General features: G+C 36.3%; 1 protein-coding gene across 1 annotated transcript in view; it reads right to left on the bottom strand.

Annotated features, from left to right (window-relative positions):
• Positions 1-19,482, bottom strand: part of LOC129232399 (peptidyl-prolyl cis-trans isomerase D-like) — a 104,849-nt gene that overhangs the window by 15,352 nt on the left and 70,015 nt on the right. Inside the window, exons 8-9 of the mRNA XM_054866544.1 lie at positions 8,189-8,246; positions 1,979-2,065 (exon numbers count right to left, since the gene is read on the bottom strand). Coding sequence (XP_054722519.1) covers positions 1,979-2,065; positions 8,189-8,246 — 145 coding nt within the window. The remainder of the gene's footprint in view (positions 1-1,978; positions 2,066-8,188; positions 8,247-19,482) is intronic.

Below are 19,482 nucleotides of genomic sequence, written 5' to 3'. Positions count from 1 at the left end.
TATTGGAAAGAACACCAGAAATAGCGTCCGTGAATTCGGTCGTTGTATTGGATTAGACGATACAAAACAGTCGTTATAACGAAAGCAAATTAACGTTGAGTTCATAGGAACAAAGTTGGGACTTTTACCACTGGTCGTTATAATGAGCGTCGACTGTAATAAGTTCCTGAGACAGAGTGAGTTTTCTTTACTATTAAAGATGTCTAAGCAAGTACTCTGCCCATGTGATACTAAAAGAGAAATGTAAAATTCTAAAGCGGTAAAACCTACGAATCCGAATTGGAAACGAATGAAGATGTGCACCTTTCCTCAAGCAGAATCGGCTCTATTCCAGTGGTTCATGCAGTATCGAGATCAAAACAACGCTTTTGATTTTTTCTCTCAATATTTTTTATTTAACTGCACATATTGTGCTTTAAGTTCTGTAATTTTGTCAGTTATGCGTACATGTTAATTGAAATGCTCGATGGTTTTTAATTTGCTTGTTTCCACGGTTATTAAAATGTCGAGAACCAAAACTAGCGGTAAGTCGAAGTTTTTCGTCGGTCCCTTTTGATTCGAGTTATCGTGAATTGACGTACGTACAGAAAGGAAGGGGATTCTGGACTTGGTATTCATCGATTATAGTTATAAGTGGGCTCACCCGAAAAAGTCGGGCTACGTTTTTTCGGGGCCCGTTTTGGCGAATCCTGCATAAGTAAAACACACAGATGGATGGAATTGTTTTGTTAGCAGGCATAATAGCTGCTATGGAGATTAGAGACTTGAATGAACAAAGCTAGTAACCAAAAGTTTGGTGTAAGAAATTTAAGATATACCAAGGGATTTCTTAAATCGAGCCTCTTTAGTACCAGAAATTCGGCAACTGAAATTACTATCTCTACTTTTTAAAAATGGATTAAAAAGAGGCAGAAGTTTCTTTCATTTGCAGCGGGTAAAATTTTGGGAAGCTCAGAGAGAGATCAGGGGCATTTTACTGCATTTTTTTTAGGAACTAGGCGTTTTAAAAATGAGAAAAATAAAATGGAAAAGGGTTTTTTTGAAAACTTTCGCAGTTCAGGGTTCGTACTCAATTTCGGAAATAAAATGAAGGAGTTTTGGAGGAGTTTTGAAGGAGTAAAATGAGATTTTGAAGGAGTACTAATGGAGTGTCATTAAATGATGTCACACTTTTTTTCAATATATTTGATCATCTGCACCCTTTATCACAAAGTGTCACACTTCACCCCCAAACTCCTCCTCTTGTCACATATTTTTTAAACATATTGCTACAATAACTGAGTGATGTGATGTCACTTTGTGTCACCCTCTCTTTTCCCCTTGTCACAATTTCATGAGCCCCTCTCCTCCTCGAAGCATGACATCACTCGTGGATGACCCTTTTTACAATATCGTAACTGCAATTAACTTAACAAACTTAACAATTTTTTTAACGCAATCACCTAATGTAGTACATTTACTTATGTATTTTTAAAGATTTAAATAATGATTAGACAACCTGACTTTTGCTGCTGAGAGTGCGGTGGAGGGAAAAACAATAATCATAAAACTGGAAAAAATAGCCAACCACCATTTCAGCAAGTTTTACTTCACTTATGAAATGTCTTAGTCTTCTATTTAAATTCTCACTTTCAACTTTTATGAATTAACTATGATCCATTTGTAAATCCAAAAAAAAAAATGCAGGAAATTACTACATTAAAATTTCTTTTGTGACGAAGTTAGTCGTCAATCTAAGTATTTTAAGTTACTGTCATAGAGGAAGATTACGCAGCCTTGAACTAAAAAAGAAGGAGTTTTGAAGGAGTTCAAACCAAAATGAAGGAGTTTCAAAAAAATTTCATAAATGAAGGAGTTTTGAAGGAGCGTACGAACCCTGCAGTTCTACGAAAAATTCCGGAGATATTTAATTCGGGGGAAGGTGTTGAAATTTGGGAATGTATGCAGTTAGGGATGGTGGAATAGAAAATGTACTTACTAAACTCCTCTCGTAGTCACTGACCCCATGGAACGCCTGACCTCTCCTGTAAAGAGCCTTGGGGTTCTTTGGTTCAATGTCTAGTGCCTGCAAGGAGCACAAGAGAAATAATCATTGGTTGCCTTTTTCCAGCACTGCACAGCAGATTTAGATAAAACGAAAAGCTTTCTGCAAACACAAATCCTAACTGGAAATTGTCTCTGCTCTGACTCCAGGGCCCTGTTTATGTAGCTGGATTCAACCCGGTATCAACCCGAATTCGCGGAATAAGGCCGTTTTACGCATCCAACCCGGCTTCAAGCCACGTTCAATACAGGAGGGAATTCCCTCCACCTACATTGAAGGATCATTGGCGGATTTTTCCCACAAGAAGTACAATTAAAAGTAATTCCTGGTGATAAAGTTCTGTACACGTGTTTCGTCAATAAAAATTATATTTTTAAATGAAATTGAAAACCAAAATAAAATAAATTAATAAAAATAAATCAATCCGAAACAATTTTTTCAGAAAAAAAAGTATATTAAAAGCATATTTCGGAACAGTAGTGAAAATTTTGGAGGGTGTTGGAACCCTAAAAACTCACCCCTTAAGTACGGCCACGATATTGACAATCACAAAAGGCAAAAATTTCAATTTAGAAATGGATTTAGAAGATCCAGACATATTTTTACACAATTGACTGTTTAATGCTAGTTCTCACAATGCTGATCCTCAGTCGAAATTAGTAAAACGTGTTGCATTTGTCACAGGCTATTTTTGATTAAATTTATGAAATTCAAGTAATTAAAAGAATGGAATAATAAGATTCATATTGAAATATAATATTATTCACAGTGTACTTGTGATGAGTAATTAACTGATTATGCCCCAAATTATTTTCAGAAAAGTTCTGCAATGTGTTTTTTAATGCTCAATTTAACTATAAAAAAGACACACACAAAAAAAAAAAGGATATTTGCACATGGACTGATGGGAATGTGAAGGAGAATCCACGATTTGACAAAAACGGGTCTTCCCATCAATCCGGCTGCAATCCCCCTTTTATCCACCTTCCGCTTCATCCCGGTGTGAAGCCGGAGTGTGCATAAACAGGGCCCAGTATAAATCTTCCTCTGACTCCAGTATCACTTCTTTAGCAAACAACAATGCTTTTGTTCAAAATACGCTGTGTGTGTTTTGTGTTCCTTTTAATTCAACTACATATATTTAAAAAAATGCAAAAGAGAAGTCAATTAAAGAGTAATAAATAAAATAGTTAAATTAATTCATCCTTTGGGGGGGAGGGGGGACTGCCTACATACCGTATTTTCCTGCGTATTATCCGCGGGCGGCCTATAATCTGCAGGTCCTAAAATTGGTCTGAAGAAAAAAAAGCTTCGCATAATCTGCGGCGGCGTATAATCTGCGGATAATACGATGTAAAAAGATCAAGTTTGAACAGTGGCGTAGCTAGACCCGACTTTCGGGGGGGGGGTTACTTCTTTTATATATATCTATCTATCTATCTATCTATATATATATATATGTGTGTGTGTGTGTGTGTGTAATCGCTTGGAATTTTTTCCTTTCTCTTCTCTCTTCTTTTTCTCTTTTTTTTTGAGACTAACTTTTCGGGGGGGGGGGTTGTCCCCAAAACCCCCCCTTTAGCTACGCCCCTGAGTTTGAATTTAACATACCATTTGAGCAACGAAACTAAAAACGTGAAAAAGTAATTACTTTGAAGGCATAATCAAAATTAATCTGAAAGATAATCTAAAATATAATGATGTCTTTTTGAAATCTTGACTATAGTACGCTAATTACTTGAAAAACAAAAAGTCGAGACAAAGGAGCAAATGGTCTAATCTTGTGCAAATGGCTACCTATTTCACTGTAATCTTGCTTATTTTACATGACCTGAATCGCAAAGAGGAACATTCAAGCACGTAAAATAACCAACATACAGGCAGGCAGCGATGAAGAACATGCATGCTTCGTAAAATAAACAACATTCAGTTCGGCGTACGATCTCGATCGGTGAATCCTACTGTAAAAATATTGAGGTTCAATGCGTTGGTGTTAAGCGAAAAAAAAATCACAGATAATCTGCGGCTGCGCATAATCCGCACCTCATAAACTTTGCCTTTTTTAGCAGATAATCCGCGGATTATACGCAGGAAAATACGGTAGTTCCTGGATTGGGCTTGCTGCCCAGGTCTCTGATGATCATCTGGCTGGAGCTGGATTGACAGCCAGATCCATTTGCTGAAGGCTTTCGCCTTCTGTGTTCCGTTTCTGATTTGTGCCGCAAGTTACCGGTGTCAGGTTAGAACAAGATTTCCGGGCTGTTTATCAAGATGGATTTTTTACGGAGCACCAGTGGTATAAATGTTTTTCAGTTATGTTAGGGTTCCTGCAATATTTTTCTTGGTTTCGTTGCTGGATTTTGGATTCTATACGAATTTTGCTTTGAAGCTTCAAAAAATGCTAACATGTCGTATTTTTATCGAGCTAATAAATGTTAATGATTTACTTAAACATGTTTCCTAATTGTTTCCAACCAAGACACATTTGTGAGGTCCGCTAAAAACTTAATTAGCTTTTCCTAGCAGCGTTAAACCGATGCGGCTCTTACTTTTGCCCAGGTAACCGAACTTCACGATAATCAACCGATGGTCGTTCGGACCGACGATCCGAGCGAATCGGAAGCTGGCCGTCGGATCGGACGCTTGACCTAACGGACTCTCGCCATTGGCCAAGCGGGTAGGCCATAGGCGGATTTACGGGGGTGCCAGGGGGTGCGCCGCACCCCCAAAATTTTTGGTTGAGTATTGAAAAAATTTGTTTAGTATATTTCACTCAAACGCAGTTGGGGGGGGGGGAATTCATAGCTGCTATACTAGTAAATTTACTTGAATCCAGTGTATCACCACACGTCGCTAGTGCAAGAAAAACCTAACTGTGCTCATATTAAGAATTAAAGTAATTTTATCCATTTGAAAAAAAAAAACTCTAAACAATTCCATGCAAATAAAGAAACTTCTCAAACAACAGTGTCTAATGAAGTCAAAAAAAAAAAAAAAAAACATGGCTATTGCAAGAAACTTCATCAATAGAATCTACACCGAAATCAACCGAAAACCAACAATTTTAAGGTAAATAATCAAAAATTTTTCAAGGAGGACTTTCGGACATTTTGCTGCAGTTGTGCATCCAGGGGGAAGGGGCACAAGACTGGTGACCCTCCCCACAAAATGCTGAGTAGATGTTTTTAAAAGAAAAAATATTTCTCTTTCAAAAAGAAATATTGACAAATTTTTCAACAGCTTCAGATTATTTGCGGCAAATTTTGTGCCTTATCGCACAATCCTCTTTCTTTCATGTCTCCCCCTCTCTTTTTTTCTATTTCGTTCTCATTTTTTCTATTAGTCCTTAAAATGTTTCTTCTCCAAAGCCCTTTCTCCAGTTAAAGTTATTACAGAGTACCCCAAATTTCGTTTCTTGGGCTTCACTTTCGCAAAATTACCTAGGAAGATCTTCTAATCACCTAAATACATCAAAAATCGTTTAAAATTGCGTTTTTGGAGCTTCAGTTTTGAAAAACTGCAGTGTCCCTAACGTTACCAAATATGGTCTTACACTCATGTGTTTAAGACTTTAATTTTGGAAAATATTCGAACAAGGACCTCTGACCCCCTTTTCTCTATTATCATCAAAGAGTGTTAATATTTTGGTTTTGAAAACTACTATTTCGAAATATTTAAGTGGGAGAATCCTTTTTTTAATACCATGGATTATTGCAGAAGAACTTCATTTTTAGGACTTCAATTTCGAAAATTTTCAAGGGGAGAGCTCCAGAACACCTCGTCCGGTAACAGCATCAAAAATTGTCCTCCGTAGTATTTTTGAAACTTCAATTATGAAAAGTTAAAGAGGTAGCGTGGAGGAGGGGAGGGGGTTACGTATTTCTATTTGCTTTTCAAAAAATGAATTGGAGACAGTCTATGAGTCTCATTCATAACCCAAACTATAAATATGGACTATAATCACATTTATAAGACTAAAATTTCTAAAAATAGCCTTGGAGTCACACGTACCTTTCTTGCCTCTAAAATATCACCAAGAACTGTAAAATTGAGTTTTCAAAAATACTATTTCAAATTTTTTCTCGGGCGTGAATCCCATTCCAAACCAGTAGCTAGATTCACCCATTGCTTCTAATATCGACTTTCGTTTAAGAATTTTTCTGCAGTTTGAAATGTTAAGAATTGCCCATCCCCTAATCTTACTAAATATGGTTTACATCGCGTTTTTTAGACTTAAAAGTGTGTCCGACCTAAAATTATTTTCTGATTTCGCCACTGCCTTGTTATTCCGGGAATACCCCCCTCCTCAGATCCCCGTTATTGTTGCACCCTCAAATATTTCGGCCTAAATCCGCCTATGGGGTAGGCATCTGCCACTCGGTGCATCCTCATTGGTTGCGTGGAGGTAAGGGCATTTATGTGAATACTGATGAGGACAGGCTATTTAACAGCGGACGGAGTTGAGATTCGCTCTCTCTTTTTTAAGACTCGTTTGGTGATGTCTGTCCTGTAAATCGTAGCTCAGGTGGAGCTCGTACTGCTCGGCTGATTGCCGATGAAGCTCAGCTGATCATAGTCATAGATTAGCGGCTTTCGATGGAGCTTAATTAACAAGCTAGTCATATTTAATTAGTCTTTTTACCTTTGGCTTCAGTTGATAGTTCATACAATTACAGTTGGCTCTCTGTTTAACGACTTTCAATGGACCACAAAAAAATCGTCCTTAAATAGAAAGCGTCCTTAAATAGAGAGTGTCCTTAAATAGAATGCTTTTAACACTACAATGGACCATCTGGGACCGGAAAAAGCCGTCGTTAAATATAGAAAGTCGTTAAATAGAGCGTCGTTAATCAGAGAGCCAACTGTGTATTTACTTTTTCTCACCTGTTAATAAATTTTAGTTATTTTAAAGAAGTCTCTTCATCTGTTATTCACAGAAAGTTGATGAAATATTAGTTCTTTCACCAACTCTGCAAGAAGTATTAAAGTTAATAGGTGATATCATTCATCAATGGTATCATCCACCAATCAATGTCAACTTTTCAAAATTTGTTTCTTTTTGATTGGACGTCGCCCATTTCGACCGCAGGAGGTCACGGTGAACGGAACCCCTGCATCCACCAATCAATGGCAATGTAATGGAAACAGGGGTTCCCAGCAGCGCCCTCTTTGTTGCCGTGAGTCTCAGCGATTGTCAGGGCCTATAAGTACTACGTGGGGCCATGGTCAGACTTGCTTTCAGAACGTTAAAGTACCAACATTGCAAAGCACCGAACTAGAGAAGAATCCTGTTCACCCACTGGATTACACATACAGTCGGACCTCCATACATCGAAGTAGCAAATTTCCGGAAAAAAATTCGATATATAGAAATTTCGATATATAGAAACAATCTTATTTTATCATAAAAACCTCATAACACATTAAAATTAAAGCTAATTTTCGTGATTGAAACCCAATTTTTAATTTATACGAGCATCATATTAAATGAAAGTTAATAATTAAAAAAATAACAGAAATTACATTTTTGCGCCTTCATACATCTTCATTCTGCGGCAATTCAACTTGATCCGCAACATGAGGGGATTTTCGTTTGGACAATGTAATCGAGAGAAAAGTAAAAAATTAATCTACTTAACCTGAATGATTTTTACTGCAGCTGAAACAACTAGGAACGATAATCAAGAGACAAAAGGGATGACTTGAAACAGATTTTACAATGTTACTGGTTACAACTAAGACTTCAAATAAACTTGAGGAAATTAAAGAACTCCAGAACAGAACAACGACCCATCTACACACCCCTCAACCCCAGATTCCTTTTGAGTTTAGTAGCAACCTTTAGTGAACATCATTTTCTTCCCTAATTTTCATTTTTCATGAGACAAACAGCCTGAAGTTGAATCAAAATCTACGAATGTCTTGAAATTTTTTTCGATATATAGAGATTTTTTTCGATATATAGAAACAATTTTTCTATGTAATGAACATAGAAATTTGCTGGGATTTCGATATATAGAAAATTTCGATACGTGGAAGTTCGATATATGGAGGTTCAACTGTACTTATAATCAAGCTAATTTAACAGTTCACAAAATAATCATCAAAATGTTTTACGACACTGGAAGATGGGAATGAACATACCTCATCGCAGTCTTCTAAAGCTCTGTCATATAATTTAAGCTTCAATTTGCAAGCAGCACTGGAAAGAAACAGGGAGGAAAATTGAATCAACTTTCAAAGAATGATGGTTTGTTTATCACTTGAGAGACATGAAGGGACTACAGTTTAGTTGTTGATAAACTATTACACAATAATCACACAGAGATAAACATAAGCAATTTGAAAATCTATACAAATAAAACAAAGAATATGTATGTGTGTATATATACCGTAAAATCCCCAAAAGTAATCCCCCTATTTTCAAAACAAAACTTGTTGATTTCAGAAGGGGGGGGGGGGTTATAATAGAAATTTTTCTGAAAAATGAGCCAAAATAATTGTTTTTAGTAGTATTAATTTAAGAGTACAGAAAAGAAATAATAAGTAAATAAGAGTTAATATTAATAAAGAGAGAGAAATTAATTAATAAAAAACCTGTCATAATTTTCTAATAGTAATACATTGCATGAGGGCGCCATTTTATTTTTCGAAAGAAAGGATTTTGCACCTTAAGTTGGCAAAACCCTTATAATTTATCGCTTGAAAATTCATTATGTACTGAATGTAATAAGGTTACAGTAAAAGAAGCAAAATCTTAATGTTCTTGTTTCAGAATACAAGCAAAAATCACAATCACTTCCACAAATTCGTTACGAAGATCGAAATTTCGAAAACTGAGCTTTACAAAGTTCGCGAACGCAAGCACAGACAAAACTCGTACTCGATTTAGTAAAATTTACATTTCTGATGATCCTAAACTCGTTCAATTACATTATTTCTCCTTTAAAAAAGGTTATTTTTAAAAGTTTCGCGCTACTTTTTAAGCAACACGTTTCTAAAATGGCGTGATGTTTTCAAAATGGCGCCGTGTTGAAGATCGTTCAGATTCGCAAATCAGAACAAAAATGCTCCTTCCAAAATGAATAAAAAGCAGGGCAATTATAAATTTCTTTTGTAATACTTATGAACAACAAAAAAAGAAAAAAAGGCGCCCTTGCATCAAAAGTCTAGACATTTTGGAAGGAATAAACCATGGAGACCAATGCTTTCCAAGTAAAGCAGAAAATGTTATCCTTCTTTTTTTGGAGGGAGTGGCAAATGAAGATGATCAGAAAATTTTCAAGTGAGGGGGGGGGGTATATTCAGGATTTTAAAATGATTTCACTTTCCAGAAAAAAAGGGGGAGGGCTATAATCGATAGAGGGGTTACTTTCGGAATTTTACGATATATATATATATATATATATATATATATATATATATATATATATATATATATATAAAATAAGCAAGCCAAATTCCAAATATTAAACAAATTATATAAAAATGAAGATAAAAAGAAAAATTGCAAATAGCTATTAAATAGGAAAAGACAAAGTACAGTAGAAGACCGTTATAACGCACACCTCGGGACCAGAGCTTTTGCGTTATACAGGTTTTTGTGTTATATAGGTCATTTCACAAAATTTTGAAACTAATATCAAATTATAGCTATATATTAGCACTTCATAATGAGTTTTATCTGTAATGAGTATTAAAGCACCAATATTCCAATTAGTTATTCACAAATCAATATGTTACACAATCATAAGAAAGTGAATTATCCTGCACTTCTGCTAGCTTCGTGGTTTGCATAACAGCTGCATTTTCAAGAGCCATCTGGCATTTTCTGTTTGTTTACTTTGAGAACTAATTTTCCTTTAAAAGCTTTGAGTTAAAATGGAAAGATGAAAAATTTTTAAAATTTAATTTGCTTAACCATTTTTATGCTTGCAAAGCAAAACAGAAAGATTTTTTGAACTACAAAACCTATTGTTTGCTTCTGAAAAGTTGTGCGTTTTATAGAGAATTGCATTATATAGGTCGGCGTTATAACGGTCTTCTACTGTACGAATCCAGAGCTCATCAGCCGTGGAGGATTCATTAAATATGGTCAAAAGACCAAAATTTTTTAAACTATGAACTAAAAGAGAAGACAGCGGCAGGCGAAAGAACTTAATAGAGGTTGCCCTAGTATTAGGGCAAAGGAGCTCTTAAGTCTGAACCGCAACAGCGTCAGAAGAGCTATTGGCCTCCTTACTGGTCACTGTACCTTGAAGCGGCATCTTACTATTATGGGCGTGTCTGATGACCCAATTCGTAGAGGCAGTCGCTTTCATGAGGAAACTGTTGCACATATTCTGTGTGATTGTGATACCTTTTCTGCCTTTAGGTTTGAACACCTTGGCCGCCACTTACTTGATCCTTGGGAGATCTATGATATTCCCATTAAATGCCTGCTAATCTTCGCTACGGCTACTGGTCTTTTTTAAGATTTTTGTTTGGGGTTTAGTACAATAGACCTCTGGTCGCAGTGCTTGGCTCTGCTGAGCCCCCTCTCCTTCATTTCATTTCATTTCAGAAGAGAATGTTTAAGCTCCAGTACATGCAATAACATTGGAGTATATAGAGTAACATTGGGCAAATGCACCACATGCTAAACTATAAACAAGAGCTCAAACCTAACCTTTGAGCCGGCAGGTGTGAAGTTTCAGTTTTAGGTTGGCATCCTTTGATCGCCAAGTCCCATGCAAACGAAGCAAGTATAAGTAGTGCGATGATTCCACTCGTTCATTCTTTTTTTCTTTTGCTCTGCCCCTTGGGTGTTAGGTCCGGTAGGTGTTGGGGAGTTGTGAACTCCGCCTCCGCTCATAGCCAGGGTTTATTTTTATTAATTTATGTTGTGCGTTTATTTCAGGGGTGATTGTGAGTTCATCAAAAAATACCCGAAAGTTTCAAAACGAGAACGGGGGGGGGGGGGGTAATCTTTGGCCCCTATTACTTAAGTGAACCTATGCCATAGTATTAAATAGTTCAATAGTCAGAGTCAAAATAGTGTGTGTACATTTGATTAAAATTTTAATGGGTTACAAAGTTACTTTTGCGCTGGTGTTATACAAAATTATCTTGACATTTGTCCATCTTAAGGGATAGGTGTCCATCTTAAGGCTCTTGCAGGTATGTTTGATGAGTATTATATAATTTTTAAAAAATGGTGGAGGTAGGGAGATAAAAGCATAACAAAAAAAGAACATAATTCCGGTATTTTCGGACATAAAAATACCGGAAATACGTCCGAAAATACCGGAAATTCGGTAAAATACCGGAACACAATCACCCCTGGTTTATTTATTTTAGTTTCAGTGGACCAATAAGCTTTAGGTAAGCTTTTAAACAAGCTTCCAATGTTCATTTCTTCACATCGACATTCATTCTGCATCTTCCACTGTCTGGTCTCATCTCTGCTTGTATAAGCAATTAATATTGTTGACCGACTCACGGAACTCGGCTTTCCGTTTAAAAACCATAAGTTTTCCTTATCAGCAATCTAATGAGCCGAATTTCAATAGTTCTCGAATAGGCTGTCATGTATCTTAATCGTAATTGCTTTGTACCACTGTAACTGCAACCGCTCCCTGACTGAGATGTTCGGTTGTTTTCATCATCCATCATGCCGTGCTTACAACGTAGCACGAATAAACATAATCTGGTTTAATCGCATCTATCTCTTTATTCCATAACCGTATTAATCCAACAACACATATATAACATGGTGTCAGAAGTATTTCGAACGTATATTTTTCCGGAAGTGCAGTAATTTTTTCATATTATTAGTTTTTGACCATCTAACATCTATACAGCTTGGCCCATCAATTTCTCCAGATGGAAACGTTTGTTCCTGGTGACAACAAAGCTGAAGCATGGAACGACTGGAGACAGAAGTATGAACTTTTTGAAACTGCCGTCAAGTACAACAAAGAAGATGACGAAACGCGTATCGCGTTGTTGCTGAGCGTAATTGGTAAATCATCTTACAAGGACTATCTAACGTTTGACTTTCCCGCTCTTGCAACAGGGCAGACCAGAACCGTTAAACACGTTCTGGACAAGTTTGACGAACATTACAAACCTTATCGTAATGTCACTCTTGCAACATTTGTGTTCAACAACATGCAACAAAAGCCGGGACAAAACTTCGATTCCTTTGTCACCGAAATAAAGTTACAAGCCGATCAGTGTGAGTTCAATGCTGCTTATGATCGCAACATTAAAGATCGTATCATCCAAGGGCTACGCGATGATGTCTTGCGCGAACGCCTCCTCAGAGAACCTGAACTGTCATTGAAGAAAACTGTGGAGATATGCAAGTCAGCTGAACTGTCCAAATTACATTCGCTTGCAATGTCTCAACCATCATCATCATCATCATCAATGCAAGTCGACGCAATTAGTCGCCAAAAATTCAAAAAAATTCAGTGTCAAGGAAACTCAGGCAAACACCAAATCAGCAGTAAACAAACTCCTACAAACAAGAATTCATCATCATCTCTACAACTACAACGTAAGCGACCATGCTCCAGATGTGGATGTCAACACCCACCCAGGAATTGCCCAGCCTTTGGGAAAACCTGTCATAATTGCCAAATGCAAAACCACTTCTCTAGTGTTTGTAGACAACCAAGAAAACCAAAACATCAGGTTTCTGCTATCGATTGCAACCCCAACACAGTATACATTGGGTCAATTTCAACATCAACCGAGTGTGATTGGTTACAAGAGATTTGTGTCAATAGCTGCCCAGTTATCTTCAAGTTGGATACTGGTGCCCAAGTAAATGTGCTTCCTTTTAATTCATTTAAATATCTGAAAAATTCACCAGCACTTCTGCCAACATCCCTTCAAGTGTGCACCTATACTGGTGATGCCTTACCAGTTGTGGGTGAGAGCATTTTACAGTGTGTAGTGAACAATCGCAGTTATGATTTAAAGTTTCACATTGTAAATCTTAATGTTCAACCCGTGTTAGGTGCAGCTGCCTGCACAAATCTAAATCTTATAAAAAGATTGGATACCCGCATACAAGTTAGCGAAAGGTGTGTCAATACTGTAAATACCAATTTTTGTGCAAGTGTCAATTCATCTATTAATGTTCATCCTGTAAATAAAAATTCATCTATTAGTGCTTGCCCTAACAAATCTGATAATGTTAATGATCCTAAGTTGTCTAAAATTATTGAAGAATACAGCGACATATTTGAGGGTGTAGGACGTCTACCTGGCAAACACAAAATAGTTTTACACGATAATGCAACCCCTGTCATAGCTGCTTCACGCAAAATACCTTTAGCGTTAGAAAAAAAGCTTAAAGATGAACTGTTAAGAATGGAAGAAAATGGAATCATCGAGAAAGTTACAAAACCTACTGATTGGGTAAATCCAATCGTTGTAGTTCCCAAGAAAGACGGCTCATTGAGAGTTTGTCTTGATCCTCGTCCCCTTAACAAGTTCATAAAAAGACAGCACTATCAGATACCAACCCAAGACCAACTGTTGTCCAAAATCAAGGGTTCCAAAATCTTTTCCCTTATCGATGCCAAAAATGCTTTTTACCATATTCAGCTAGATGAAGAAAGCTCCGATCTTTGTACCTTCATAACACCATTTGGTCGATTCCGTTTTCTTGTAATGCCTTTTGGTCTATCTTGTGCACCGGAAGTGTACCAAATGGCCATGGACAACATTTTTGAAGGTTGTCCAGACATCGCTCCATATTTTGATGATATTATGGTGTATAGTGCAAACCTAGAAGACCATTGTGAAAAGCTAAGAAAGGTATTTCAAATTGCTAGGCAAAGTGGTTTGAAACTAAACAAAGATAAGACCCAGATTGCTGTTTCTAAGTTACAATATCTAGGCCACATAATCTCACCAGATGGTATTTCTCCTGATCCTAAAAAAGTTTCAGCAATATCTGACTTTCCTGTTCCTACTAACAAACAAGAATTAATGAGATTCTTAGGTATGGCCACATATCTTATGAAATTTGTGCCTAAGTTCTCACAGGAAACTTCTATCTTAAGAGATCTGCTAAAAAAAGACACAAATTGGATTTGGGACTCTCATCATGATCAAGCATTCTCAAAAGTTAAAGACTTGCTACAGTCGTCTACAATTCTGCAATTTTTTGACAGAGATAAACCCATAGTGCTCTCTGTAGATGCAAGTTCTTTTGGGATTGGTGGAGTTCTTCTCCAGAATCGCCAAGCAGTTGCATATACTTCTGCAACCCTTTCCGAGGCTCAGTCAAGGTATTCTCAAATCGAAAAAGAACTCCTTGCTATTGTTCATGCTTGTGAACATTTTCATTATTTTGTTTTCGGTCAACATGTAGAAATTGAAACCGACCACAAGCCCCTCCTAGGGTTAATCCACAAACCATTTGAGAACATATCACCTAGACTGCAAAGACTGTTATTGAGACTTCAGAGATACTCTTTCAAACTAACACACGTTCCTGGGAAATATTTGGCTGTCGCTGATGCCTTGTCCAGAGCACCCTTGCCAGCACATCCTGTCTCAACATCAGATATTGACTCTGCTCAGCTAATGGTTTCCTTACTGGTACAAGCATCACAATCCAAGCTTGATAAAATCAGTCTAGAATCGCAGAATGATGCAGAACTTCAAAGTGTAAGAAATTACATCACAAATGGATGGCCTCAGAATAAACACAGTGTGACTCTACAAGCACAACCATATTGGCATTGCCAATCTGAACTGCATGTAGAGAATGGCCTCATCTGTCGTGGACAGCGATTGCTGATTCCTAAGTCTTGTCGTGAAGATATTTTGCAACATCTCCATGTTGGGCACAGAGGCATAGTCTCATGCAAAAATCTTGCTCGTCAATCTCTCTACTGGCCAGGTATGAACACCGACATCGAAAATATGGTTTCACACTGTACCATCTGCCAACAAAACCAAAGGTCCAACATCAAAGAACCACTATTAGACAGAAAACTTGCTGAGCGACCATGGCAAAAGGTCGCAATTGATTTTTTTCATCTCTCATCAGTAACATATCTTTTAATTGTTGATTATTTTTCCAAATATATTGAATTGCAACATTTGCACCACACAACAGCTAGCACAGTAATTAATGCTTTGAAAACTTGTTTTGCTCGTTTTGGAGTTCCTGAAGAAATAGTTGGAGACAATGGACCACCATTTGATTCCAAGGAGTTCAGTGAATTCTGTACAAGCTGGGATATATTCCACAACCCATCTAGCCCAGGATACCCCCAATCAAATGGACAGGTTGAAAGATGTGTTCAAACCATCAAATCAAGCCTTAACAAAGCTGCTCAAGACAAGAAGGATCCTCATCTAGTTTTGATGGAGTACAGAAACACTCCCATGGATGGCTTGCCTTCTCCAGCTGAGATTTTAATGGGTCGCCGAATTCGCACCCTGATTCCCGTCCTACCGTCACTGCTCACACCTCATTATGATTGCAGTGCTGTTCAAAATCGTCTACATCTGAGACAGCAACGTCAACATAAGTATGACCTGCACACGCATTCATTAGAGCCATTGCAAAATAATCAAGAAGTAGTGTTTCGGCTTAATAAAGAGTGGTGTATTGGGAAAATTTGCCAGGTTGGACCTCAGCCTAGGTCTTACTGCATAAGAGCTGAAAACGGTAGAGTATAAAGGACAAGATTCAGAAAATTTCTAAGTGGCCAGTGGCCACTAGACCCAAAACACTTAGTGGCCACCATCTCGCCGAGTTTTGAAGAATAAAATGGGCGGAGGGGGTATTTTTGCTGCTTTTATATATATATATATATATATATATATATATATATATATATATATATATATATATATATATATATATATATATATATATATATATAAAAGCTTTACAAAGTAAATTTTAAAAGCTATAAACATGCATTTTGCAAAATTTAAGTTAAAATACGTTTTTATTTCTTTATTTTTCTTTTTTCAAAATCAATTGATAAACAAATCCATGAGAAGAACTGCATTTTAGATGAAATAGTTTTAGTTTATCGGCAAAGCCTCTAAAGCAGTGAGAATTAAATACAATTTTGCTGATAAAATTTCCCTTTTCCAGAAAATAACTAAGTTAAAAAAAAAAACATTATTTCTGGCACTTTTTATGTTATTTTTAGTAGTTTGGATTGAGATTAGCATCCAATTCTGTTTTTGGAAACTTATTAGGCAATTAATATTCTTGTCTTCTTCCATCTTGCGAATGACCAAACATGGCGACTATGCGAAAAATTTCAGATAATAGATTTTTGAATTTATTGCATAAAAGTAATTATTAATAATTAAAAACCCTCAAAACACAATAATTTAGATGAAAAAATCAGCTTTTAGCCCATTAGCGTCCAAAGCATTAAGGATAAAATATGAAGAAAAAATGTGAAGGAAAAAATTTTGAATTTTTCAAGAAAATAATTAATTATCCAGGGGGAAACAATACGGAACTTTTTGTGGGATGTTCAATAGTTTGAATTGTATTGCAATAGACATCTAATTCTGTTTTCGGAAACTTAGGCACTTAGAGAATCTTGTCTACTTCCATCTTGGAAGTGACCAAATATGGCGACTGCGCTAAAAATAAAGATTTAGGTTTTTGAATTTGTAGTATAAAAATAATTATAAAATAAAAAATCCTCATTAAACATCAATTTAATTGAACTGTTATAGTTTTTAGCACAGTAGCGTCCAATGCAATAAGGATAAGATGAAATTTTAAATACAAAATTTTTCATTTCTCAATAAATCTATTTTAAATAATTAAAATAATAATAATAAATAAATAAAATGCTTCACAGCACAATTTGCATTATTTTCATTAGTTTGCATTTGAATAAACACCAAATTCTAGTTTGTTTTTGGTAACTAAAGCGCTGAAGTATCTTGCCTACTTCCATCTTGTGAGTGACCAAATATGGTGCCTATGTTTCACTTGTAACTTGAAAGTATTGCCGTTCTGGTCCCAAAAAAAAAAAAAAAAAACGATCTTCCCTTGATCACCTCCTCCCCTCCTCTCAGTGTTTATCCTCAGGAGTCTGCTTCCAAAGTGATTTATTTTCTTCTACCCTATTGAGTTTGCATAATTCTTGTTCATCCCAAGATTTTTTTTTGTTAGGAATAACATGGGGAAAAATGGCGACTGAGGACGTTTTTTTAAGTCGCCACTTTTTCAAACTAGGTCGCCACGTGGCGAGTGGCGACCGTGAATCTTGACCTTTAGTAGAGTATATCGTAGGAATCGTTTTCATATTAAAATTTTCAATTCTACACAGCCTGTCAACAATAAATCAACAGCAGAAGATCTTTACATGGTCCCAACTAGCAAGAACATCACAAACCAACAACCCATTATTCCAACAACTAGCTCTGCTCCAATGGCTCCAAGTCATACTCCTCCGGCTGCTACAGCCTTAACGACCCGCACGGGCCGAATAATTAAACCCCCATCAAGATTTAAGGACTAAGTCAATATGGACATTTCATTTTTTTTCTCTCTTTTCATATATTAACCTTGTCATATTTAGATAATTTTTCTTGTATTCTCTTTTCTATGAAATGTACTTAGTATCTGTTCATTATATATATGCTTTAAAAAAAAAAGGGAGATGTCATGTATCTTAATCGTAATCGCTTTGTACCACTGTAACTGCAACCGCTCCCTGACTGAGATGTTCGGTTGTTTTCATCATCCATCATGCCGTGCTTACAACGTAGCACGAATAAACATAATCTGGTTTAATCGCATCTATCTCTTTATTCCATAACCGTATTAATCCAACAACACATATATAACATAGGCAATGAATAGTAAGGAGTCATTCGCAAACCGGCAACAGTTTCCTGTTATCCTGCAGAGTGTTTCATGACAAAAACAGATTACTTGCGACAGATCCCCCATGGTTCGCCGCATACCCAAGAATTATTAAAATTTGGCTCATAAGATCGCGGATAACTTTTTAAATGTCAAAGATATCCAGCTGGAATTTTACTATGAGTTGTATGATCTATGTGGGTTTTGAAGTAAGAAGATTATAAATTGCTATTTTTTTCATGCATGTGCATTGAAAAATTAACTGCTTGAAACGCTCATATTTCATTAAATTTTTAATCCTTTAATTTCAAACTTGATTATTATGTTCCTCTCGTATGCCGTCGATTATTCTGAAAGTTTAGTAACATGTGACAGAAAACTCAGATTCGAAAATCTTCAAACAAAATTTATATTTTGAAAAAAAAAATGCTTATACCTCCGTGGGTATAGGAGATACCCTCACGGAAATATAAAAATAAAATTCTATATAATTTGTTAACTTATTTCCAAAATTTATAGTTTACTTCCAGCTAATTACGAGGAACCGATGGTCAGAAACCCATTTCTGTATTCTCGATTTGTTGCTGGTCCGCTAAATGAATAGTAGGTTCGGTTTTTATTGAAGACTTGAGTACTAATTTTATGTGGAAAAAACTACAGAGCAATCGGTCCCCTATTTCTCAAGAAATCCGTTAATTGTGGATTTTTGAAAGCGTCCCAATGCTTTTGGTCATACCGTGTATATGCATAGGGGTAGGGATGCATGCATGTGTGGTCACTGACTGCTTAATTGGCAAAACGGGGGCGTGCATAAGGTCGGGAACCACTTATCTAGTTGAAACAGGGTTCATACTCAATTTCAGAAATTAAATGAAGGAGTTTTGAAAGAGTACTTTTGAGCTATCCTTATATATATAAATTTTGTTACTTTTTTTCAACATATTTGAACCTCTTCCCCCTTCGTCACACTTTACCTTTCTCCTTCCCTTGTCACATGTCCTATTTTTCATAAACATATTGTTATAATAACTGTGTGATGTCACTTTTTACTACCCTCTCTTTCCCTTGTCATAATTTCATGAGCCTGCCTTCCCTCAAGGCATGACATCCCTTGTGGATGACTCTTTTTACAATGTCGAAACTGAGATTTACTACGCAATTGCTTTTTTAACAAAATCGCTTAATATAGTACATCTACTAATGTATTTTTCAATATTGAAATATTGAACAAGCTGACATTTGCTACTGAGGGTGTGGTGGAGTTAAAAGCAATAATCATAATATTTGACAAAATAGCCTAGCACCATTTAAGCATGATTTAATTCACTTATGAAATGTCTTTGTCATATAACAATATTTTCACCTCCAACTTTTATGACTTCTATAACCAATTTATAAATCACATCAATTTATAAATTACTTTGTGAGAAAAAAATATATCAAATTACTACAGTAAAATTGCTCTTATACTTTCGCCCCTGTGGCAAAGTTAAGTTGTTGATCGAAGTGTTTTAAATTGCTGTCATAGGGGACGATTATGTAGTCTTGATCCAAAAAAGAAGGAGTTCTGAAG

Source organism: Uloborus diversus, unplaced genomic scaffold (assembly GCF_026930045.1).
Source record: "Uloborus diversus isolate 005 unplaced genomic scaffold, Udiv.v.3.1 scaffold_12, whole genome shotgun sequence".
In the NCBI taxonomy this organism is placed as follows: domain Eukaryota; kingdom Metazoa; phylum Arthropoda; class Arachnida; order Araneae; family Uloboridae; genus Uloborus; species Uloborus diversus.
The sequence above is the reverse complement of the archived record's forward strand: the minus strand, read 5'-3'. Positions and strand labels throughout refer to the sequence as shown.